Source organism: Cynocephalus volans, chromosome 9, assembly GCF_027409185.1.
Source record: "Cynocephalus volans isolate mCynVol1 chromosome 9, mCynVol1.pri, whole genome shotgun sequence".
Lineage (NCBI taxonomy): Eukaryota > Metazoa > Chordata > Mammalia > Dermoptera > Cynocephalidae > Cynocephalus > Cynocephalus volans.
In genome coordinates, this window is record NC_084468.1 from 109,347,006 (window position 1) to 109,366,981 (window position 19,976).

The following is a 19,976-nucleotide window of genomic DNA, read 5'->3' on the forward strand; positions in this document are numbered from 1 at the left end:
TGTCACTCAGTTTTCAATCTTTTTCTGTCATGCTATGCTTCCTTTACACAACTTTTCTGTTACTCTCTCAAAGCTTAGAGTCATTCACCTTTAATTCTTCATCACAATGTTTTTCCATTTAGACTGAATTTGTGGTATCCCTGAAGATGTTTGATTTTCCCTGTGAGCATTACACAGAACATATTTACTCAATATAGGAAAATTGACATCAAATAAAGAAAACTTATACCTGGTCCTGCAGATTGTTAACCAGAAATAAAAGTTAGGGAATGATACATAACCAGGAACAAAGATCTGTACTTCCCCAGCACCACATCCATGTAAATCTACAAAAAGACTCTAAGGGGTTCAAGACCCATGATAACACGGTTCAGAAAGGAGTTTATGGTTGAATGAAATAACCATCTTTAGTTCTGCTTCTAAACCAATCACAAGGCCTGAAACTACTACTCTGCCACTCTTCATTCCCTAACTTAGATGCTTGACTCTTTTATCAAAAATAAGTGGAATTTGTTTTGTAGTTATAGAGCTACTAGGAAATTCTACCTCTAAAACTAACTCTAGAAAAGATATATTCAACATAAAATATACAAAGTTTTGCAATAAAAACCTGAAAGGGAAGCAGAATGAAATAAGTCAGCTTTTGGTTCTCACAACAAGTAAAAATACAATCATTATCAACTTAGTTCCACTAACAGAAATGTGGGAAAAAAATACTGTAAACATACTAACAATAGGTTTGTACTTTAACCAGTTTTTAAAAAAACAAAATAAGAAATTAATGTGTCCTTGTCATTTCCTGTAGCAGATCACATAATTCTGTTAATGTTAAAATGTTCTATGTTACAGGAACACTTTAAAGTATTGACTCCAACTGTTATTTCTCTTTACAGAAATAAGATAAATATTAATGATAGAATTTAAGTTCAGTGAGGCAGTGAATTCTGTCTGTTCTATTCAATTCACTGATTTATCTCTGGGTGAACGCTACCTAACACACACACATACAGATTCTCAATACAAACCTCAGTTGAGCTGTGCTTAAAACACAGAACACTCAATATTTGCTGTTAAGAGTGAATGAATGTATGTCAGAAGAAATTTCATGACAACTAAATCTAAGTGTCAATATTTAACTACATTAATACAAAGTTCCTTTCCTTGTTTTAATGGTCATAAAGAAAAAATGATTTCAGTAAACTGGTAACTAACAAGTTACTACCCAACCATATGATTTCATATAAAAAGTTAGCTTGCAGTTCTAATTGTTTTATCTAGTTTCAGTAAGGGTAAAAAATAGAAAAAATTAGAAAGTAAAACTGAAGAAAAATAAGTGGATAAAAAAAAGCATCCATTACTTAATCATTCTCTGCAATTTCCCCAGCTTTGCGGATCTGTGAATAACTAAGATTTTTCTTTATCAGCTTTTAATTACTATTAAATTGTTTCACACATAAATACATGAAATCATCAATATTATCAAGTTTTAAATGTTAAGAAAGTAACAATACAAAAACTGGTTTAGGATTTTGTTTTTGTCAAAACTGGAAAAAAAAAGATTTTATTTCTCTTTGCTTACATTTTCATTTCATCTCCGGTCATGTTATATTTACCTACTACCATCTCCATCTCCCTCAAAATATTGTAACACCTTGGGAACAATAGTCTTCTGCCCCATTGTCTACCTGTTGAATTACATCTATCCATGCCTAAATAAAACACATTCCTAATAAAATCCTCTAAAGGACTTATTTAAGAAGTCAGTCAGTCACTAATAGAACCCACAATAAAATTTTCACTATTTGTCCAAAAGTAGAGGCCTATATCATCTAATGCCACAGACCATGAAAAACATATTTTTAACTCTGAACTATGCTTTCATGTTTGTATTTGAATATGGCTATATTATAGCTTACACAGTCCTAGAGGAAATGCAACTCTATGAATGATCAGAAAGAGTGTTCCAATACCAAAGTTACCTAATTTATTTTATGATTAATTAACGTTGAAGAAAGAAAGTGACCCAGGTTTTTGAAAGATCCAGTAAGAGATTAAGTAAGAGCACCAAAATGGTCCTAGGAAAAAGAGTGGCATTTTCTAACAAAGTACAGATTGGGAATACAAAGTGATTCTCTCCTTCTGTCAATCAGAAAAGCAGTTCTGGTGTGCTTTCTACACACAGCTCTAATTGCTTCTTTTTTCCCTTTAATTAGTTAATAAGTGCAACTCACACAGCAAAAAAATAATAGGAGGAACATCTGAATAGGATAGTTTTTTTTCCAGGAAAACTACAATACTATAGAGAAATATATGTTTAGGATCAGAATATATCAAAAATATATAGTTATCAGACATAATTTTAAATATTTTAAACATATGAATTCCAATAAATTATATAATTACATAATTTAGTTAGATTCCATTCAATTTAGATTAAGCTCTTTGGAAGTGATTGTTTAAGGTGTCATTAAATCCAAATAATTTATGAAATTACTTATAACAGAAATGAAAATTCAGCTCTTCAGCTACTGGTAGTACTCATATCTTTAGAAAAAGCAGTAAATCAAGAGGAAAAGCATTGTTTGTGTACAGAGACTTTAAGTCTCTTAAAAGGGAAAGCTTTTGTGTTAAAAACTATATTATTCCATACAGAGTGACTCTACATTGAACACTCTCCCATCAAACCTGGCATATCATATTTGTGCCACAGTCACCAACTAACAGATTTCTTCATTAATTTAAAAATGAGACAATTTTAATCCTGATTTTGATGGCTAACTGCAAAAGATAATAAATTTGCCCTGAGTTGGTACTGGAACTACGTTTACACACTAAGAAGTCTACAAGAGTATTACACCTCTCAAAGACATCCCCCTTTGGCTGACTTTAATAAACCCTCCCATGTATGAATTCTATACCATCATCCATAACTCTCATTCTAGAATACCACTCTCTATCACTTATATGGGTAATAAGAAAACTACACTCAAACCACACTGACACTCTCTTCCTGTTCTCAACTTCACCATACACAAATTTCTTCTAAACTACTCCTCTTCTCAAGTTCTCCAAAGAATTTCTATGATTACAAACATGTATACATACACATGTATTTCAAATATATCAAATCTCAACTCTGCCACTGCTATAGTTTTGATATGATTGGCCCTCCAAAACCCATGTTAAAATTTGATCCCCAGTGTGGCAGTGTTGGGAGGTGGGGCCTAGCGGAGGTGTTTGGGTCATGGGGACAGATTCCTCATGAATAGACGAATGCCCTCCTGCCCTCCCTAGGAGGGGGAGGGAGGGGGTGGTGAGTTCTTGCTCTATTAGTTCCACAAGAGCTACTTGTTAATAGAAACCTGGCAACTAGCTTCCTCTCTTGCTTCCTCTCTCACCATGTGATCTCTGCTCACACTGGCAGGCTTTCCACCATGAGTAGAAGCAGCCTGAGGCCCGCCCCAGATGAAGCTGTCCCAGAATAGTGCGCCAAATAAACCTCTTTTTATGACTACCCAATCTCAGTTATTCTGTTGTAAGTGACACAAAATGGACTAATACAGCTACTAACTAGCTTGTAACCTTGGACAACTAGGCTCTCTATGCCTCAGTTTCTTCATCTATAAAATGGGAATTATAGTAGTACCTACCTCACAGGATTATTATTAAGATCAAATGATTTAATATTTGTAAAGCACTTAGAATAGTGACTGCCAAGTATTGTTTGCTATAATTACCATTAAATATTTTCAATATCACTTCCAAAATTTACAGATTTCATACCATTAGATTTGAGGACATAATAAAATCAAACCACTGTTTTCATAGCAATTCAAATTCTGTTCAATACCTCATAGAGACACACTCACACAGGCAGAGAGAGAGACACACACACACTCCTCCAGTGTATACCAGAATCTTTGAGAAACAAACTTTTTTGCCTGCTAAAAAATAGTTTTTGTGGAGAAAAGGTATATGACAAAATAAGTAACTCAAGTAGAAATGAGATATAGAAAGTGCAAAACAACAGTTTGCCAGCTGCTTTTACAATGAGCAAAGGAGTGATATAGAAAAAGTTATTTTCAAGGAATTATGCTTTCTTGAACATATTTTGAATCTGAAACCACTCTGAAAAGCAACCCGCTTACTTCTTAGACCAATCCATTTACCATGGAAAAATGCTTAATTGAAGTTAGGAAAAAATGTTTTTTGTACCACTCACTAAAAATTACTAAAATGATCCCAAATGTTCACTATTTTATAAATATCACATAGTTCAAAATATTACTTAATTTTTCAGTTCTTCAATAGGGGAATAAATCCTAAAACAATTAGCAAATTTTCTTCAGATTCTTAATAGCCAATAATCTCTTTTAAAGAGAACATTTTTTATTTAAAGAAATAATACTACTTTAAACAAAAAGATACTACATTCTATATTGAGAGTTCTTCTAAGTTCAGCTCTATGAATAGTTCAACCTCCCTGAAAACTCAGCCTAGTTTCCAGGCAGCTAAATTATGTTCTCTACTATAAAAACAAATTTCCCTTACAATTTACATGTCATATTAGAAAAGTAACATTTTGTTATTAAACAAGTAAAATTAAAAGACATACTTTTAATCCATATACTGTGCCAGACAAAGCTTAAATTTCATTTCCTTCAATACACAAAGTAAACAGGTGTATTCACAACCACAGATTAAACCCAAATGTACAGCACTAGTAAAGGTACTCCATAAAGTTAAAAAAAAAAAAAAAATTTAATTTTTGCATAGAAACCTGAACACCATGACATTCTCATTGTTACCTTTTAAATGCTTCAGCTGGGTTCCTCTCACATTCCCCAGGCTGTAAGAGGCTTTGGACTGCTGGATCCCTTAGCTTGTCCTCATATCCTTGGAGTAGTCCACTGCGGCAGATCTGGGCAACTAAACCTCTAATAAACCCTCCAACACACAAAGTATCAGAGTCCTGGGCTTTGCAAAAATGAAAGGCCAAAGCCTGGCGATGTAAACCTCTTTGCAAGCTTGTAGGTGAACTTGGCCATAAGAGCTCAGTACATAGGGCCGTCTTGCCACTGCCAGGCCCTCCTACCAGCAACACACCCCAGGAAGCTCCCTTTCCAGAGACAGCACTAGCATTATTCCCAGAATTCATAACAAGCGATGGTGTGTTGACAGCACTATTGCAGCAGTTAGTTTTCTCCTGGAGGCAATGCTGAAGTTTGTGGAAAACCCACTCCCTACAGTAAAACTGCTTCCCTTGCAGTAAACTCGTTTGAGCCATTTTGCAGACTTTCTCTTCCCAAGGATTAGTCATAACAGGTTCTTTATCTTCAACGTTTACTAGAATCTGGATACAACACAGGTCTTTACATCCATTAGGACGTAACTTGCATATTAAGTTGACTTTGAATGACAGAATAACCAGTTTCAGTAAAATTCAACAGCCACAGAGTCCATTTGTCAACATAATATGCATGACTTTATTTGGCTCCTTATTCTTTATTAATAAAGAATATATTAGTTTAGTTGTTGAACTGATGGAAAAAATGCCTGGTTCCAAAGCTCAGCAACACTTTTCCTACATCTTGATGAGTCACATAACTGCATGGTTATATCTGGAATTTATGTGATTGTGGATATTTCAAGTATACAGATGAGGCAATACATCTGGAAAACTAAAGAGAAAGCCTAATCGTTCAATTTGTACAAAATGCTTCTCCAGATTCCAAGTGTTAATTCTGTATCTGAAAATTAGATGCAGAAAAGCTGTCCATTACATTAAATGTCCTCAAAGAGACTGCATTTATACAGTTTGTAGGTAGCTCTGTATTTCTTGTTGAAGGATGATCACTCAAAGTATTAGTTCTTGCCAGTTTCAGGCATCTGGGCAACTGCCAGGGAACTGTTTCAGATTATAGTCTCTTATGTGGCAGATATTACAGACCACTGTTAACACCTTCTTAATTCAAAGCATTAGTAAAACGCATTTTTCAAGATTCTTAATGAACCTGTTCACAGTTGTCTTGGTCTTAAGATGTCCAGGTAGTCAACAATAACAAGTTACTAAAATTAAAAAAAAAAAAAAAATCTTAGTGCAAAATATCATATTAAAAGCTTATAAATCAAAGGATACAATTTACCAGTTAAATTAATCAAAAAAGTCCACATACTTCATCTTTGACACTTTCAGAAAGTTGGACAATTACCCCAGAAATAATTGTATTTTATTTTCTGCATTTTTCTTCCTTCATGGCTATGCCTCCCAAACGGCCACACTTTGATCAAGTTACCCCAGGTTTTTAAAACCTCGCCATAGAAAGGGGGGAAAAAAAAGACATTTTATGCACATACAGTAACATCCTTAACTCCAGCCAAAAAGCTCTTTGGTAGAATAACGCCAGCAAAGGAAGCTCTATTAACTTACAGTCCAGTCAGCCAAGAACTCGGTCTACTCGACAAGCCACACTTCTTTGTTAATAGTTTGCAAAATCTAGGGGCAGATTACCAGGGATGCGACTGGATGGGAACTGGTTAAAAGGAAAAAAAAAAAAAAAAAAAAAAAAAGGAAGGGGGCTGATTGTTCTCATGTAAATGATAAACCAAACACAAGTAAAAGATGAATCCTTTCTCTGCGCCAAGGAGGAAGGTTTAGGATGGGGGGTTAGGAATAAAATCTACCACTGTGGCTGGAGAAAAGCTCCTGGGGGACATTCCTTCCCAGGCAGGAAAGGGGTAAGGAGTAGAGCGCTCCAGCGCCGGTGGGTGTTTGCCTACAGTTCCGGCCTCTAGTTTCAGCTGATAGACAAAAGGAACTCCGGGATTCCCAGCGACAGGAACCACCTTGGTTTGAGCCGCCCCAAAGAGCCACAGGGGGGCCACCTCGGAGAGGCCACGAGCGGAGGTGCAGCCTCCACACTGAGGTCTACCCTTCCACAAGGCTGCGAGCTCCTCCGCACCCCGCCCCGCCCGAGATGGGGTGTGTCTTTTGAAGGGGGAGGGGGTGCCCGAGGTCCTCGCCACTCACTAACCAGGGGTCGCTTCCCGGTGGGCGTCCGGCTCTGCGCCCCCACCCCGTGCCCAGCTCCCGCTCCTACCGGCCCGGGGCGAAGCGAGGCAGAGGTCGAATTTGGGGCCCGAGGCTGGAGAGGGCGGGTGGATCAGGTCCGAGCCCCAGCCTCAGCTCCAGAGCCTCCAACCTGAGGGAGGGGCTTCGCTCCCATCGCCGCCACCGCCTCTCGGTTACCTCGACCCCCGCCACCGCCGTGGCTGCTGCTGTCGCCTCCGCCACTGCAGACTCAGCTTCAGACACTTGCTTCGCTGAGAAGCCGCCGCCAGCAGCGCTGCCGGCACTTCAATGGCAGCTGTCTCCGCCGCCCGGCCAGGGGCACGTTCCCAGCCCCAGATCTTCCTCTCGGCCCCCGGCGACTGCCAGTTCCAGCTGCCCCAGCAGCCTCAGTTGTACCCCTCCCAACCCCCACCGGCCAACCGCCGCCGCCGCCGTCAGGGCAGTGACTGTCTCAGGCAGCCCCGGCCCGGCCGGCTCCGCCCCGCCCCTCTCGGCGGCCCCGCCCCTATCCCGCCGCTGGGCCTTTCTTTGCCCGCTGGCCCCGCCCCCTGTCCCGCCCCTCCCCCACCGCGCCGGCCCGTCGCAGCCCGTGCCTGGGCGTGTGCGGCAGCCTGGGACCTGGTGTCGGCACCGCGGGGAGACCTTTCTGGAGGTGGCGTTGGGGCCCCGCCTTTCTCAGGGGAGGCGGAGAACTGGGCGGGGGCTGCGTTCTCACGTCCCCAAGCTCACGCGAGTCGCTGCCCCCACCCCGTCACCACTCGGCCCTGAGCCTTCCTTTGTCTTCCAGGCTGGAGAGACTCCCTGGCTTCTGGACCCATATCCGCTCTTAGGATGAGCAGTTGGGCAGGGGGAGTTTGCCCCTTGCTTCTCCTTTGAAAACCTTTGCCTCAAAGGCCACTCCGGGCCTTGCCCTGCCCCTCGTCGTCCGGGTCTCCTTTCAATCCATTAAACTCCGGGGATGCTTTTACTTTCTCAGCTTGGGACTAAGCGATGGAAGGAAAGGACTGGGAAGAAGGTGGTAAAAATAGAAATAGTAGGAGTGTAGGGCGACGTGGCAGCGACGTTTCCACCCGCCTCATAAAAAGGTCGTGGCCTCCATCAGATGGAGATTGACAGCAGGCACAATTAGGTATCAGGCCCCTGCCCTTCTGAACGCTTGATGACCCGCAGGGGCCACTGTGAGGGAAAAGGTCCATGGTCGAGGTCAGAATGTGGAATCAGAGGAACCGACCTAGGAGGCTTGCCCACGGAGCAGTTACTTTTGGACTAGACAGATCATGTGTTTGCACTCACTGGACCTGGATTATTTCGATTCCAAATTTCTGTTGGGAAAACAAATGTACTGTGATGGAAGTAGAAAACGTAGTATCTTTCTTATTTTTATTGTTTATGCTAAAACCAAGATTTCCTTATCTTCCATTCTCCATTAATTTTAATGAGTTTATTTCCCAAAATATTAAGCAAGTCTTTCACCTGGTTGTAGAAACTAGAAGGTATAGCTATCATGCCTTACTAGAAAAAAGCAGGTAAACAAATATATCGTGTTTGTGTTTGTGCTTACTCTTTTGTGTTGTTTATTCATGGCAATTGAGACTTACTGGTCTTAACCGTATTTAATACATGTACCCTCAATTTGGGGTTTCTTTTCAATAACACAAGAAAAAATAAGAATGTAAATTCTCCAGAGTTAGAGAGATGAAAATTAATTTTTAAAAACTACAATTTTGATTTATTTTTGTTTAAACAGTTTTAATTACCCCTTAGCTTGTTTGCCATGCAACTTTATAGGCATTGAATAAGTTGACTTCTTCAGTTTCATGGTTGTAATATTATATGTTTAGAGAAAATCTAAAATGAGAAATGTGTGTATCACATTAACATTTCCATTAAGCCATTTGCTAATACGATAATTAAAATGCTTTTTGCCCAATAGAGGAGTTACAGAAACTTTTGGTTAGTAGGCCTCTTTTATAACTAATGACTATTATGAAATGCTGTTTTAAATAACATCAGCTATAACTAAGCAGTAATTAATCTTCAGACCCATTTAGAATTTTATATTTTTTGCTTTAAAGTTTATTTCATATTTCATTTTTATGGCTTTTTGCTTTCCCTAATTGAAAAGCTTTAACAATAACATATATGTATATACCAAATTTTACAAAACTTCTTTTTATCAATTATCTAAATACTAAAAATGGCATAAGCAGAGTAATTACTCTTGGTACATATTCACATATTTTAATCCGTTTTCTCCAAAACCAGGTATTGCCATTTTCAAAGAATTCATTTTTAATATGATTTTCCTTATTTTTAATTTGTTCATAAAATTTTCTTAAATCTTCACAGTTGCATAAATTTAAAATTCTGACAATTTAATGCTGCTCTGTAAACTGTAATATTATAAATTGAAAAATTTCTCTATAAATGGTGAGGTACCTAGTAAGCTCAAAGCAAACTCCATTAAATAAAATATATCCTCAATTCTCATTTCTTTATACTGAAATGTACAAATTTTTCAGCCCAAATCTTTGTATTGTCTTATGTTTTAATCTCAAAGTTAAATCCTTCAAATTATTTTTACAAGACAAAGCTCAGCATATACTTGTAGGTTTTCTTAGATGGTTTCAATCAAATTTATATACTGCAAAATTATACAACTTCTCAATTTTAATCCATTTGGATGCCAAATATAGTTTTATCCAATTAGAAACAGCAGCTCCATCATCAAAAGATTCTCCCCACAAGTTGAGGTTTTTCCAAAGCACAATTATAAATTTTAAAATTAGGTCTTTTATAACATCTGTGCTCTCATCATAGAGTACATTTATTTAGATTCTTGATTAGTAAAGGTAAATTTCAATTTTTTTTTTCTATTTGCAAACTTTGTTTTCAATAATCACAATACCTAAAAGATGCAAAAATTGAATACTTTGATTTTAGAGTTCCAATTATTTGAAGGGAAATGCTATGAAAATTTACAAGACTCATTTTAGTCTTCTAGTGCAGCTAGTGTAGGTCACTGAAGTTTATTTAGAAAGTAATGCTTTAAACAGTTATCACTGGCAGTCTTTCAGAGTATGCCACAAATTTAAAGAATTCTGTTCACTGTACAAAAGCTTCAGTTTACAGGTTATGTACTCAACCACAGGGTGACTCAATCCCTATTTCACATATTTCATATATACCTCACATTTTTTACATTTAGCAGTGATTCTCAGAAGTTGCAGCCTGGTGGATTCATGCATGTGGGAGGCAGCAGCAAGAGGCCACAGCACACCAGACTAGTACACCAAGTGTATAGCAAGATCAGCAGCCTTGAAAGTTTCTCTGAATACTACCAAGCCCAGGAATTGGTGGATGTGTATGTGTGTTAGCCAGTTATATAAAGCTGTATTTTGCTTTTTAAGCTAGTATCCTGCACTCTACCCTTGGAAAGAAGGGACTAGTTATTTTGAATCTGGAAAAGGTCAAGAAAAGAGTTATTGCTGTCAGCCTTTCAGGTTTCCCCATAAATTTAAAGAACTATATTCATTTTATCTCATACAATATTAAACAGTACAATGGCAGAATCTAGAAATAAAATAATGAAGGTCTACCAAACCATCCCAGATTATTTTAACGTTACTAGTAACTGTACTGTTTTTACACAAATACACATGTATGTTAGTTATGTTAATTGAACTTCATGGAGACCTAGACTATAGAAAGGCTTTGATTGACATGGTAAGCATAATGACAGGAACATCCAGCTGTGACTTCCCTCTTTAATACCCTTTTAAAAGAATGCTTATTTAAGCCTTACATTTTGAAAGTACTTGTTGCCAGCTGTATTCATTCCTGTTCTTGAAAACAAGCCTAAAAGTAGTTTTTGCTAATAAAATGTGGTAAGATACAGGCAGTTCCTTCAAAGGATTCCACAAACCCCTGATTACATTTATTTTGCAGAATTACCAGCCAAGGGGAATCGACTCACCAGCTTAAGTTATTAAGTGGCTGGTTACAGTTCTTCACCTTTATCCTACAGGCTCCTATACAGAGTGAAAACACTCAGTAGACCCCAAAATTATACCTACGGTATACATGATAGCATGAATCTGAAATTCATATTCTTTTCCACCTCTCATATGAATTTAGCAGCAAGGAATTTAAAGAAGCAAATTAGGATCCTCTAACATATGTCCCTCCACTGGATTCTCATAACTATTTTTTTTTTTTTTTTTTTTTTTTTGTCTTTTTCGTGACCGGTACTCAGCCAGTGAGTGCACCGGCCATTCCTATATAGGATCCGAACCCGCGGCGGGAGCGTCGCTGCGCTCCCTAGCGCCGCACTCTCCTGAGTGCGCCATGGGCTCGGCCCCTCATTACTATTTTTTACACTTTTCTTCTATAGGTTTATATGTCTTAAATGACTTCCCATTGCTTACCACAATGTCAACATCGCCCTTTCATCAAATCTATCTCGATCAATGTCATTCACGAAATATTCTCTGAACCACATTTTAAATATCTGAGAACAGCTGAAACTGACAGTAATAAGTTACATTCCTGAGTCCTTTGTCATATGATTATATTTAATAATAGCAATAATTACATCTAATTATATTAATTTGAAGCTAATGCTAAATGTCATTTGTCAAGGTGAATTTTCATAACTTTATTATGTCCACTACATATTTTTTGACCAGATTTTAGCAAAACATGAGATAAATTAATCATTTGATTTGCTGCACAGAATTTATTATTTTGCCAGTTTCTCGAGCAAATAAGAAATACTATTTTATTTATTGTCCTCAGGCTCCCTGCCCTTCTAGAAACACACTTTAATTTTTCTTTTTCCAAGTCTCTGTTACTTGCTAAGCCAGCTCTCCTGGCCATTGGCAATCTCAGGAAGGCAGATTTTATTAATTTGGAAGATTATTATTATGTAATAGAAAGCATGAAAATAAACTGAATGAGTCTGTGGGAATAACATATCTTATAAGATGTTTCTGTAAATCCCATGCTTCCCATCCTACACAGGTTGCCAGAGAACTCATTTGTACTGCACTGTGGTGATATTGCAGTCAGAGAGGGCATGCAACATAACTCAAGAGGCCGATGCATGGTGGTTCACTTCTCAGAAAGTTTTTTTTTTATTTTGTTTTTCCTAAGGTAGGCTGGATGTTAAATGTTCACCAAGAGATAATCTATAATCTTCTTACTGCTCAATTTTATCTACATGACTATATTTCTTATTAGCACTCTTCGGTTAGCCTACTATATGATCATTCCTTTGGACTGTTAAAATTTATTTTTATTTTCATTTAATTTTGATTAAGCTCCTTATGTTTTTGAAAATTATTCTGATGGGAAAATGTTACTAAAATTCCTAGACTGAATTGGGTGAGTAGCACTGCATGCCAAGTATTTTAACTATGAAACACAGAACCCTGTCAGAGATGATTTCTGTACTAGAAACATACTGAAAATACCGCTCTACAATTCCTTTCCAAGAAGCACATGTATAGAGTCCCACATTTGGAATGAAAGCAATGTTTTGATTTCCTTTCTCCAACTAGCCACCTGTATGGGGTAGCTAGACTCTAAAGAGGCTCCTAATGAAGCATGCCTCCTGAAAATTTACGTCCTTAAGCAGTTGTTGGGAAAATATAAGGAAAATGGTCAGGGCCCCTGGACCTTCGAGTCTTACCAAGCATCTGAGGTGGGTGTGCGCGTGAGCATGGGTGTTCCTTGTTATTGTCTAATGTGATTGCGCATGTGCATCCAGGGTTTTTTTTGGATTATGGACTTGAATAAAAAGGACTAAGGGCTCAGATACGCAAAGCTTCTAGAGGATGCCCCTGGAAGCTATATTAGGTCGACTGCTCCTAGCTCTGAATAAAGCCTATTATTTCTTCACCCACGGCTCCAAGGACCTTTTCCTATACCTAGCCAGTAGAGCTGTGTGTGAAGGGTTTGTCACCCAGTCTGGACAACAGGTTCCAGGGGTCTGTGAGACCTAGCCATTAGCTCTACAGCAGTCATTTCTCATTGTATCTGGTCTGGCATGTAACTTGTATTAACCATTAGAATGTGGCATAAGTGACAGTTTACCAGTTCCAGGCCTGGACTTGAAGAGGACTGGCAGCCTTTGTGTCCTACCTTAGAATGCTCACTTTTAGGAACCCCCGTTAAAGAAGTCTAGCTATTCTGCTAAAGAGGCCATGCAGAGGGACCACATAAGGAGGCCATAGGGAGGGGCTCTGGGATAATATGGAGAAATGTAGAGGCCCAGCCAGCCCAGCATCCCAGTGGACAATGAAGTCTTCTGATAACTCCAGTCCCAGCATTAATTGCAACTCCGTGTATAATCCCAAGTGAGACCAGTGAAAGATTTGTCTCACTGGGCCCAGTCAAACCAAAGAACCATATGAGATACCAAAATGATTGCTGTTTTAAGCCTCTAAGTTGTGTGGGTAGTTTGCTCTATAGTTATAAGTAACTAAAACACTACTTGATGGAAATAAAAAATCTCCTAGTGTCCACAAATACTAAATATAACTTAAGTCACTCTCTTCATTCTGTCTCTAGGGCAACTGATGTAGCTTTGGAAAACTGAAACAACATTTGTTTATACCATCCTAGTTTTCTTTGATGCATTTGCTATCCATTTGAGAAGTAATTAGGGAAATGAGATAAAAGTTACATAAATCCTTTCTTTAGGTCATGTAGACTGAATGAGAATTTATATTTATTTCCGAGTGTCTTCTCTCCCCTCTCAATTCACCTGCAAAGTTTTACATGTAACTGGGATGGTATGTCAGGCAGGGCAGGGTTCAGGAATCTAAATCAGATGTGCACTATCTCAATTGTGTTTAAATTCTGAATGCCTTGAATTTGTAAGTCCTTCAAAATTTAAAAAGAAAAAAACCCAGTTTCTTGTTTGTTTAGCATTAACCTTAAGGAAATGTTTTTGTTTAATCTCTTTCTCTGATAGGGTTCTATATGCGTTAAGAACACATTATTAAGAAAATTATACAAATAAAAGATAGGTCTAAAAATGTGAATGATTCAAGTGAACAAACTCATTAGTAATTATCTCAAAAGTCTATTTTTAATACTAGACTATTTAAACGTGGAGGTAAACTTACTAGAGCCCAAGGATCATAGTTTTAGGTGAGAGTCCCACCATATTTATTCTTACAATCTCAAAAACATAATAATAAAACAAAATATTTTTCAGTCAAATCAGGTGAATTTAGAGCTCAGAGAAGGGGGGAGGAAAGCAACCAACCTCATACTTAGAAATGTATACTTTAAAAAAGGGAAGGAATCCTTTTTTCTAAGAGATAGCATCGGAAAAAGAAAGGGTTAATAATTTGGAGATATTTTGAGAGGGAGTACATCTGAGAAACAGCATTGTCTCTAAGGTAGAATCATCATTTGAACATTATGAGTCTCATGGTTTTAAGACAGTATAGTCTCAGTCAGTACCACCACATACAGCTGCACAGGCTGTGCACTGCATAGCTCCAGATGACACCATTCAAATGGACTATGATGCGTTTCACACGTCAATGTGAGTACACAGTTAGAAATCATGTTTGAGTATGTGTAACAAAACCCAAATCCAATAGTTTAATACGTAAGGATGTATTTCTCTTGTGTAATAAAAAGCCTGGAAGGCATAGCTTGTATGGTAGCTCTACAGAGCCATCAGGAACAGCCCTTCTGTTCTCTTCTGCCATTCTGATGTAACTTTCATCCTCACTATCACCTTTTGGTAGGATGACGAATTTGTTCCAGGTTGCCTGGGACTGTCCCTGTTTTAAAATAAAAAGTCACACATCTAGGGAATCTCCTCAGTCCCTGAATAACCAGGAGGATTGATCACCCTACATGGTTTCAAAATGGTGTTTCACCTCCACATTCTCTTATCCACTAGAAATAGGAAGATGAGGGAAGAAGTAGGGAATAGCGGTAGGTGGCACTTATATCAAGAAGGTAAAACCATTCTGCTAATTCTCAGCACATTTCTACTTACATCTAATTTACCAGAACTATGCAAGGTGCGGGGAAATAGACTGTGTTTTAGTCCATTTAGTGTTGCTATAACGGAATTACCTGAGACTGGGTAATTTATAAAGAAGAGAGGTTTATTTGGCTTACGATTCTGGGACAGCCGCATCTGGCGTGGGCCTCGGGCTGCTTCTACTCATTGCGGAAAGTGGCAGGGAGCCAATAGGTACAAGCAAATCACATGGTGAGAGGAAGCAAGAGAGAGGAAGCAAGAGAGAGAGAAGGTGCCAGGGTCTTTTTAAGCAAGGAGCTCTCATGGGAACTAATAGAGCAAGAACTCACTCATTAATCCTCCCTCCCCCAGGGAGAGCATTAATCCATTCATGAGGGATCCGCCCCCATGACTCATTCAGTTTCCAACACTGCCACATTGGAGATCAAATTTCCACATGAGTTTTGGAGGGGACAACACATCCAAACTCCATTAGACTGTATTAGCAAGACACATTGCTGCCCTGAAAAAAAATCAGAATTCTATTGGTAAGAAGTCGAGAAATTTTATTATAAAGATAGTTAGAAGTACCTGCATAATTTTGTGACTTTCTCTAGTATTGCTCAGCATTTCTGGAGCAGAAATAGAGAAAGCAGACAATGAGAGTAAACCAGGGCTGGGGCTTGTCAAAGAAAGAATACAGAAGGCTAAGGAAACACATTATTTGGATGTATACATATCATCATTAAAATGATTCATCATGCAATGTGTACTGGGGAAGAAGTTTCATATAATCAGGAAGGTGTCATCTACTGAGAAAATGATAGGACTAAGAATTTAGAGTAAAATATCAAGATTCCTTTCGGATCCAGAGGGAAAAACCCTATATAAGAAAGTCAATGATTTCTTTCACTTAACTGGGAACAGATTGTTTGCCTTCAGTTCAGTATTCACCTAGGAGTTTGGTTTTGTTGATATTAACATTTTAAGCTTTAAGGAGAAATTTTTATTTAAAATTTGTATTAATATTATAATATATCTGTTACACTGATAATAAATCAATAAAGAAATTAACAATGAAAAGGAAAACCTAATAGAAAAACATCTGGTGAATTGATAACTGAAAGATTTTTAAAATTTATTTTAATAAAAATGTGTGTGCAAATTTAAGCTAAGTATTTTAATGCCACATGACAATTTGAATAGAACATGGATTGAAAAGGAAAACCATTTATCTGTAAATCGTTAAGTGACAACTGAGTTGAAAACATCACCTACTTAAATTAGAGCACATTTAAATTAATATCATATGCATTTGTTCAGACAGGGAATAAACAGTACAGTAAGAATCCTAGAATCCCTATGAAAGAAATAATACTTCTATGTGAATGTTCCAGTTTCCCCTAGTTGTAGGTGAGAGGGTTAAAATACAAAGCAATTCAATTCAGTGATATTTAAATAAATATACGTTAAAGAATTAGTAAAATATAATAGGTCTGGAATTATTTAAATATTTCTTTGCTTCCACAAAGCAAGCAAACAAATGAGATTGAAGTGATAGACTTAACTGACTAACATTGTGAACTAGCTGGTATTAGGAATTTTCATATGTTATCATGAAATTCAAAACAACCAACTGGGAACAGATACATAAATTTGATTTTTCAAGTGTGGGCTTCATTTTGATTAAATATTAACTGCTAATTATTTTTTCTATCATTATTGTATTCAACATCTGATACAGAACAAAAAAGATATAGAATAGATGATATAGATATATAATAATTTTTGAATCAAGTCATGAAGAACATAAAATGATTGATTTCTTAAAGAAAGTCCAAATTGGGGGTACTATATATTCACATAAAGAATGTCAAGAAATTCCACTGGAAATGTTGTGAGAATTTGGGAGGAAGAAAAGTAACAAGATAAGCATACTAGGCAGCTAAAGAAAGCAATTACTGGTCTACATTCAATAGCTGCATCCTGGTTTGCAATTTGCTGTGGCCGGTAACTCTTCTACTCAGTCTAGAGACCAGATTCCCAGATATGGGATCTATTTCCTACTTTGGCATAGGTCAATTTTACCCTCAAAGGATTTCTTATTTCTCTAAGCAGGGAGGAAAAATCAAGAAAACAGACAATAATAGGGTAGAGTAATATTACCTGTGAATGTGGCTGCCTATGCCTGAGAAATTGAAGATTGATTCAAGCCTGTGAGCTTTTGTGTTGATAAAACAAACTTGGAAATTTTGACTTCTTAAAAGAAAAAATAATCTACGTATCATTTTTATGTAATAGAAATTAATTACAAAATATTTTTAATTACGAAAATATTTTTAAAATAATACGTTTCTCTGAAAATGAATATCTCCTTTTGAGCCATGGAGTAGAAAAAAAATCATTAAAATATTGATAAAGAATCTTTCCATTTTTAGCACTTTTGTCAAAAACGTTCTATATTAAAGGGAAAAGTTATTGAAGAATTTGTTTTTTACCCCTAAATCAGTTTTTTGTGAGGTATTACACATTTTCTATCTGTTGCTACATAACATACCATAATCTGAAGCTTAGTGGCTTAAATCAACACTGATGTATTATTTCTCACAATTGTCAGGGTTGACTGGTGGTTCTTCTGCTGAGCTCACCTGGGCTCCCTAAAGCACTGACAGTCAGCTGGCTTCACTCACATGTTTGGGTCATCATCTAGGATAGCTGTAAAGAATGGGACAGATGGGCCTTTTCCCCATGGATCCTTCACAACAAGGTGGTCTTATAGTTCCATGAGAGCTAAGGAAGGATATATGAAGCCTTCTGAGTCCTATGTTCTGGAAATCATGCTGAATTATTTCTGCCACATTTTATAGATCAAAGCAATTCACAAAGCTCCGATTTGGGGCCGGGGGTGGGGGAAATAGGTTCTACCTCTGATGGCATAAGGTACAAAACATTATGGTCATGCTTTTGAAGTATCACAAATAGAAAAGGTTGAGAATTTGATAAATAATATAAATTCTTCACCAGAGAAAGCAAAAAGCACAAATTTTGTGTTAATTTTAAAGGAATGATGCCCTTTTAGGTCACAAGACCCCAGACTAAGAAACCCTGATTTAAACAGCTTCCACCCTCACGGATTAAATTCAGAGTATCTCCTAACATGAATAAACAGGAATATGATAAGGATAGAAGCATATGTCCATCTGTAATGACATTTTTCTCATTGTTAAATTCTGTATTTATGAAAAATTACATTTTTCCTCAACAGGACTTTAAAGAAGTTAAGGTTCAGAAAACTTGAAAAGTCATAGTTAAACAGAGACTGATACTTTTTAGTAAATGTCTTGTTTGATTTTGAATGGAATATTACTTATATAAATTGATACATAACAAATTGACATTATTCTTTTTTCTAATTCTGTAAAAAGCTTCTGATTTTAATCAACTTGTCATTCTATCTCTGATTAAATTACTTTAACCTAAGAAAGCTAAAAACAACTTATTTTTTATCTTCATCAGTCATTAGTGGTTGAAGATTCTTCCCTCAAACAAAAAGTAAAAGAGTTTTGTCATAATATATATTATTAAAAGATCAACTAATGTGTGTTGAAACATACATCAACATGAACATTTTTCAAAAATAATTTTGCACTTAATAACCGATATCAGTGATATCTTCTCAAGATATATTTCTTATTTAATATAATCTTTGTAATGTGAACAAGCATTATAATACATGGTGGTTTAATTTGGCTAGATGTCAAGTAAAATAAAGAATATTTTATTGTTTGCATTTGTTTATATACATGCATTATTTGCTTCCAGAAGAATTTAGAAATGTCACGTAAGTAAGTGCCTGACATTTCAGTCTTTAATCTGTGACCGATAAGATAAAAGCAAGACTTTCACATATGTACACACATTACATGAAGGAAACCCTCACATGGTTCCCGAATTTTGAAAGGAACAGGGAGCTGCCATTTGATAGCACACGCTAGAGGGTATAGAAAGGAAAATATCCTAATCGAGGTATGTTCTCAGACCAAGGCAGAAAGGATATTGAAAAGTTCATTGTGGGAGGTCATATCAGAACCAAAGTCCACGAATTACACACTAAATAAAAAAATCCCAATTCAAGCTGCAGAATAGAACTAAGTCTAACCATAATTAATAATTTTCAGGGAGAAATTTTTTTGTTCTGTTTAGATGCAAAGAAATTAAAAACAGGAAGGATTTGCAGTGCCATTGCTGGCTTTGACAGATGGAGAGGGCCGTGTGCAAGGATCAAAGAGTGGCACAAGGAGGCAAGAGTTACCCCTGGACAACTGCCAGCAAGGAAACAGGCACCTCAATCTTACAACTGCAAGGAACTAAATTCTGCCAATAACAAGAATAAGCCTGGAAGAGGACCTGAAGTTCCAGAAGAAAACATAGCCAGCTAACATCTTGATTTCAGATTTAATGATACCTTGAACATGGAAAATACTTGAGCCTGCCTGGACTTCTAATGTACAGAAACTGTGAGATAATAAGTGAATGTTGTAAGGTTCTAAGTTTGCGATTATTTTATAGCAATAGAAAACTAATTTGAATTTGGTACCACAGGTGCTATCACAATAAATACCCAAAAATGTGAAAAAGGGTTTTGGAATAGGTCCATTTAGTGTTTCTTTCTTTTTTTTTTTTAATTTGGCAAATACTTTAATAAACATTTTTTTTCAGATTAGTATGAACTTTGTATAATATCCCTGCCTATGTAAAGGAGAACGAATATTTTTAAAAATTTTTATTGAATCAAAATTGATTATACATATTTCTGGGGTTCAACATTGAGAAATGTTGATCAAATCAATATTACTAGCATATATGTTGTTACAAATCGTAATTATTCTTTATGTCCCTTATCCAATCTCT

The 19,976-nt window shown here is 36.9% G+C and overlaps 1 protein-coding gene across 1 annotated transcript in view; it reads right to left on the bottom strand.

Moving 5' to 3' along the window:
* The window catches only part of ANKRD50 (ankyrin repeat domain containing 50), a 45,992-nt gene extending 40,672 nt beyond the window's left edge, over window positions 1-5,320 (bottom strand). Inside the window, exon 1 of the mRNA XM_063108560.1 lies at window positions 4,809-5,320. Coding sequence (XP_062964630.1) covers window positions 4,809-5,320 — 512 coding nt within the window. The remainder of the gene's footprint in view (window positions 1-4,808) is intronic.
* Window positions 5,321-19,976: the final 14,656 nt, after the last annotated feature.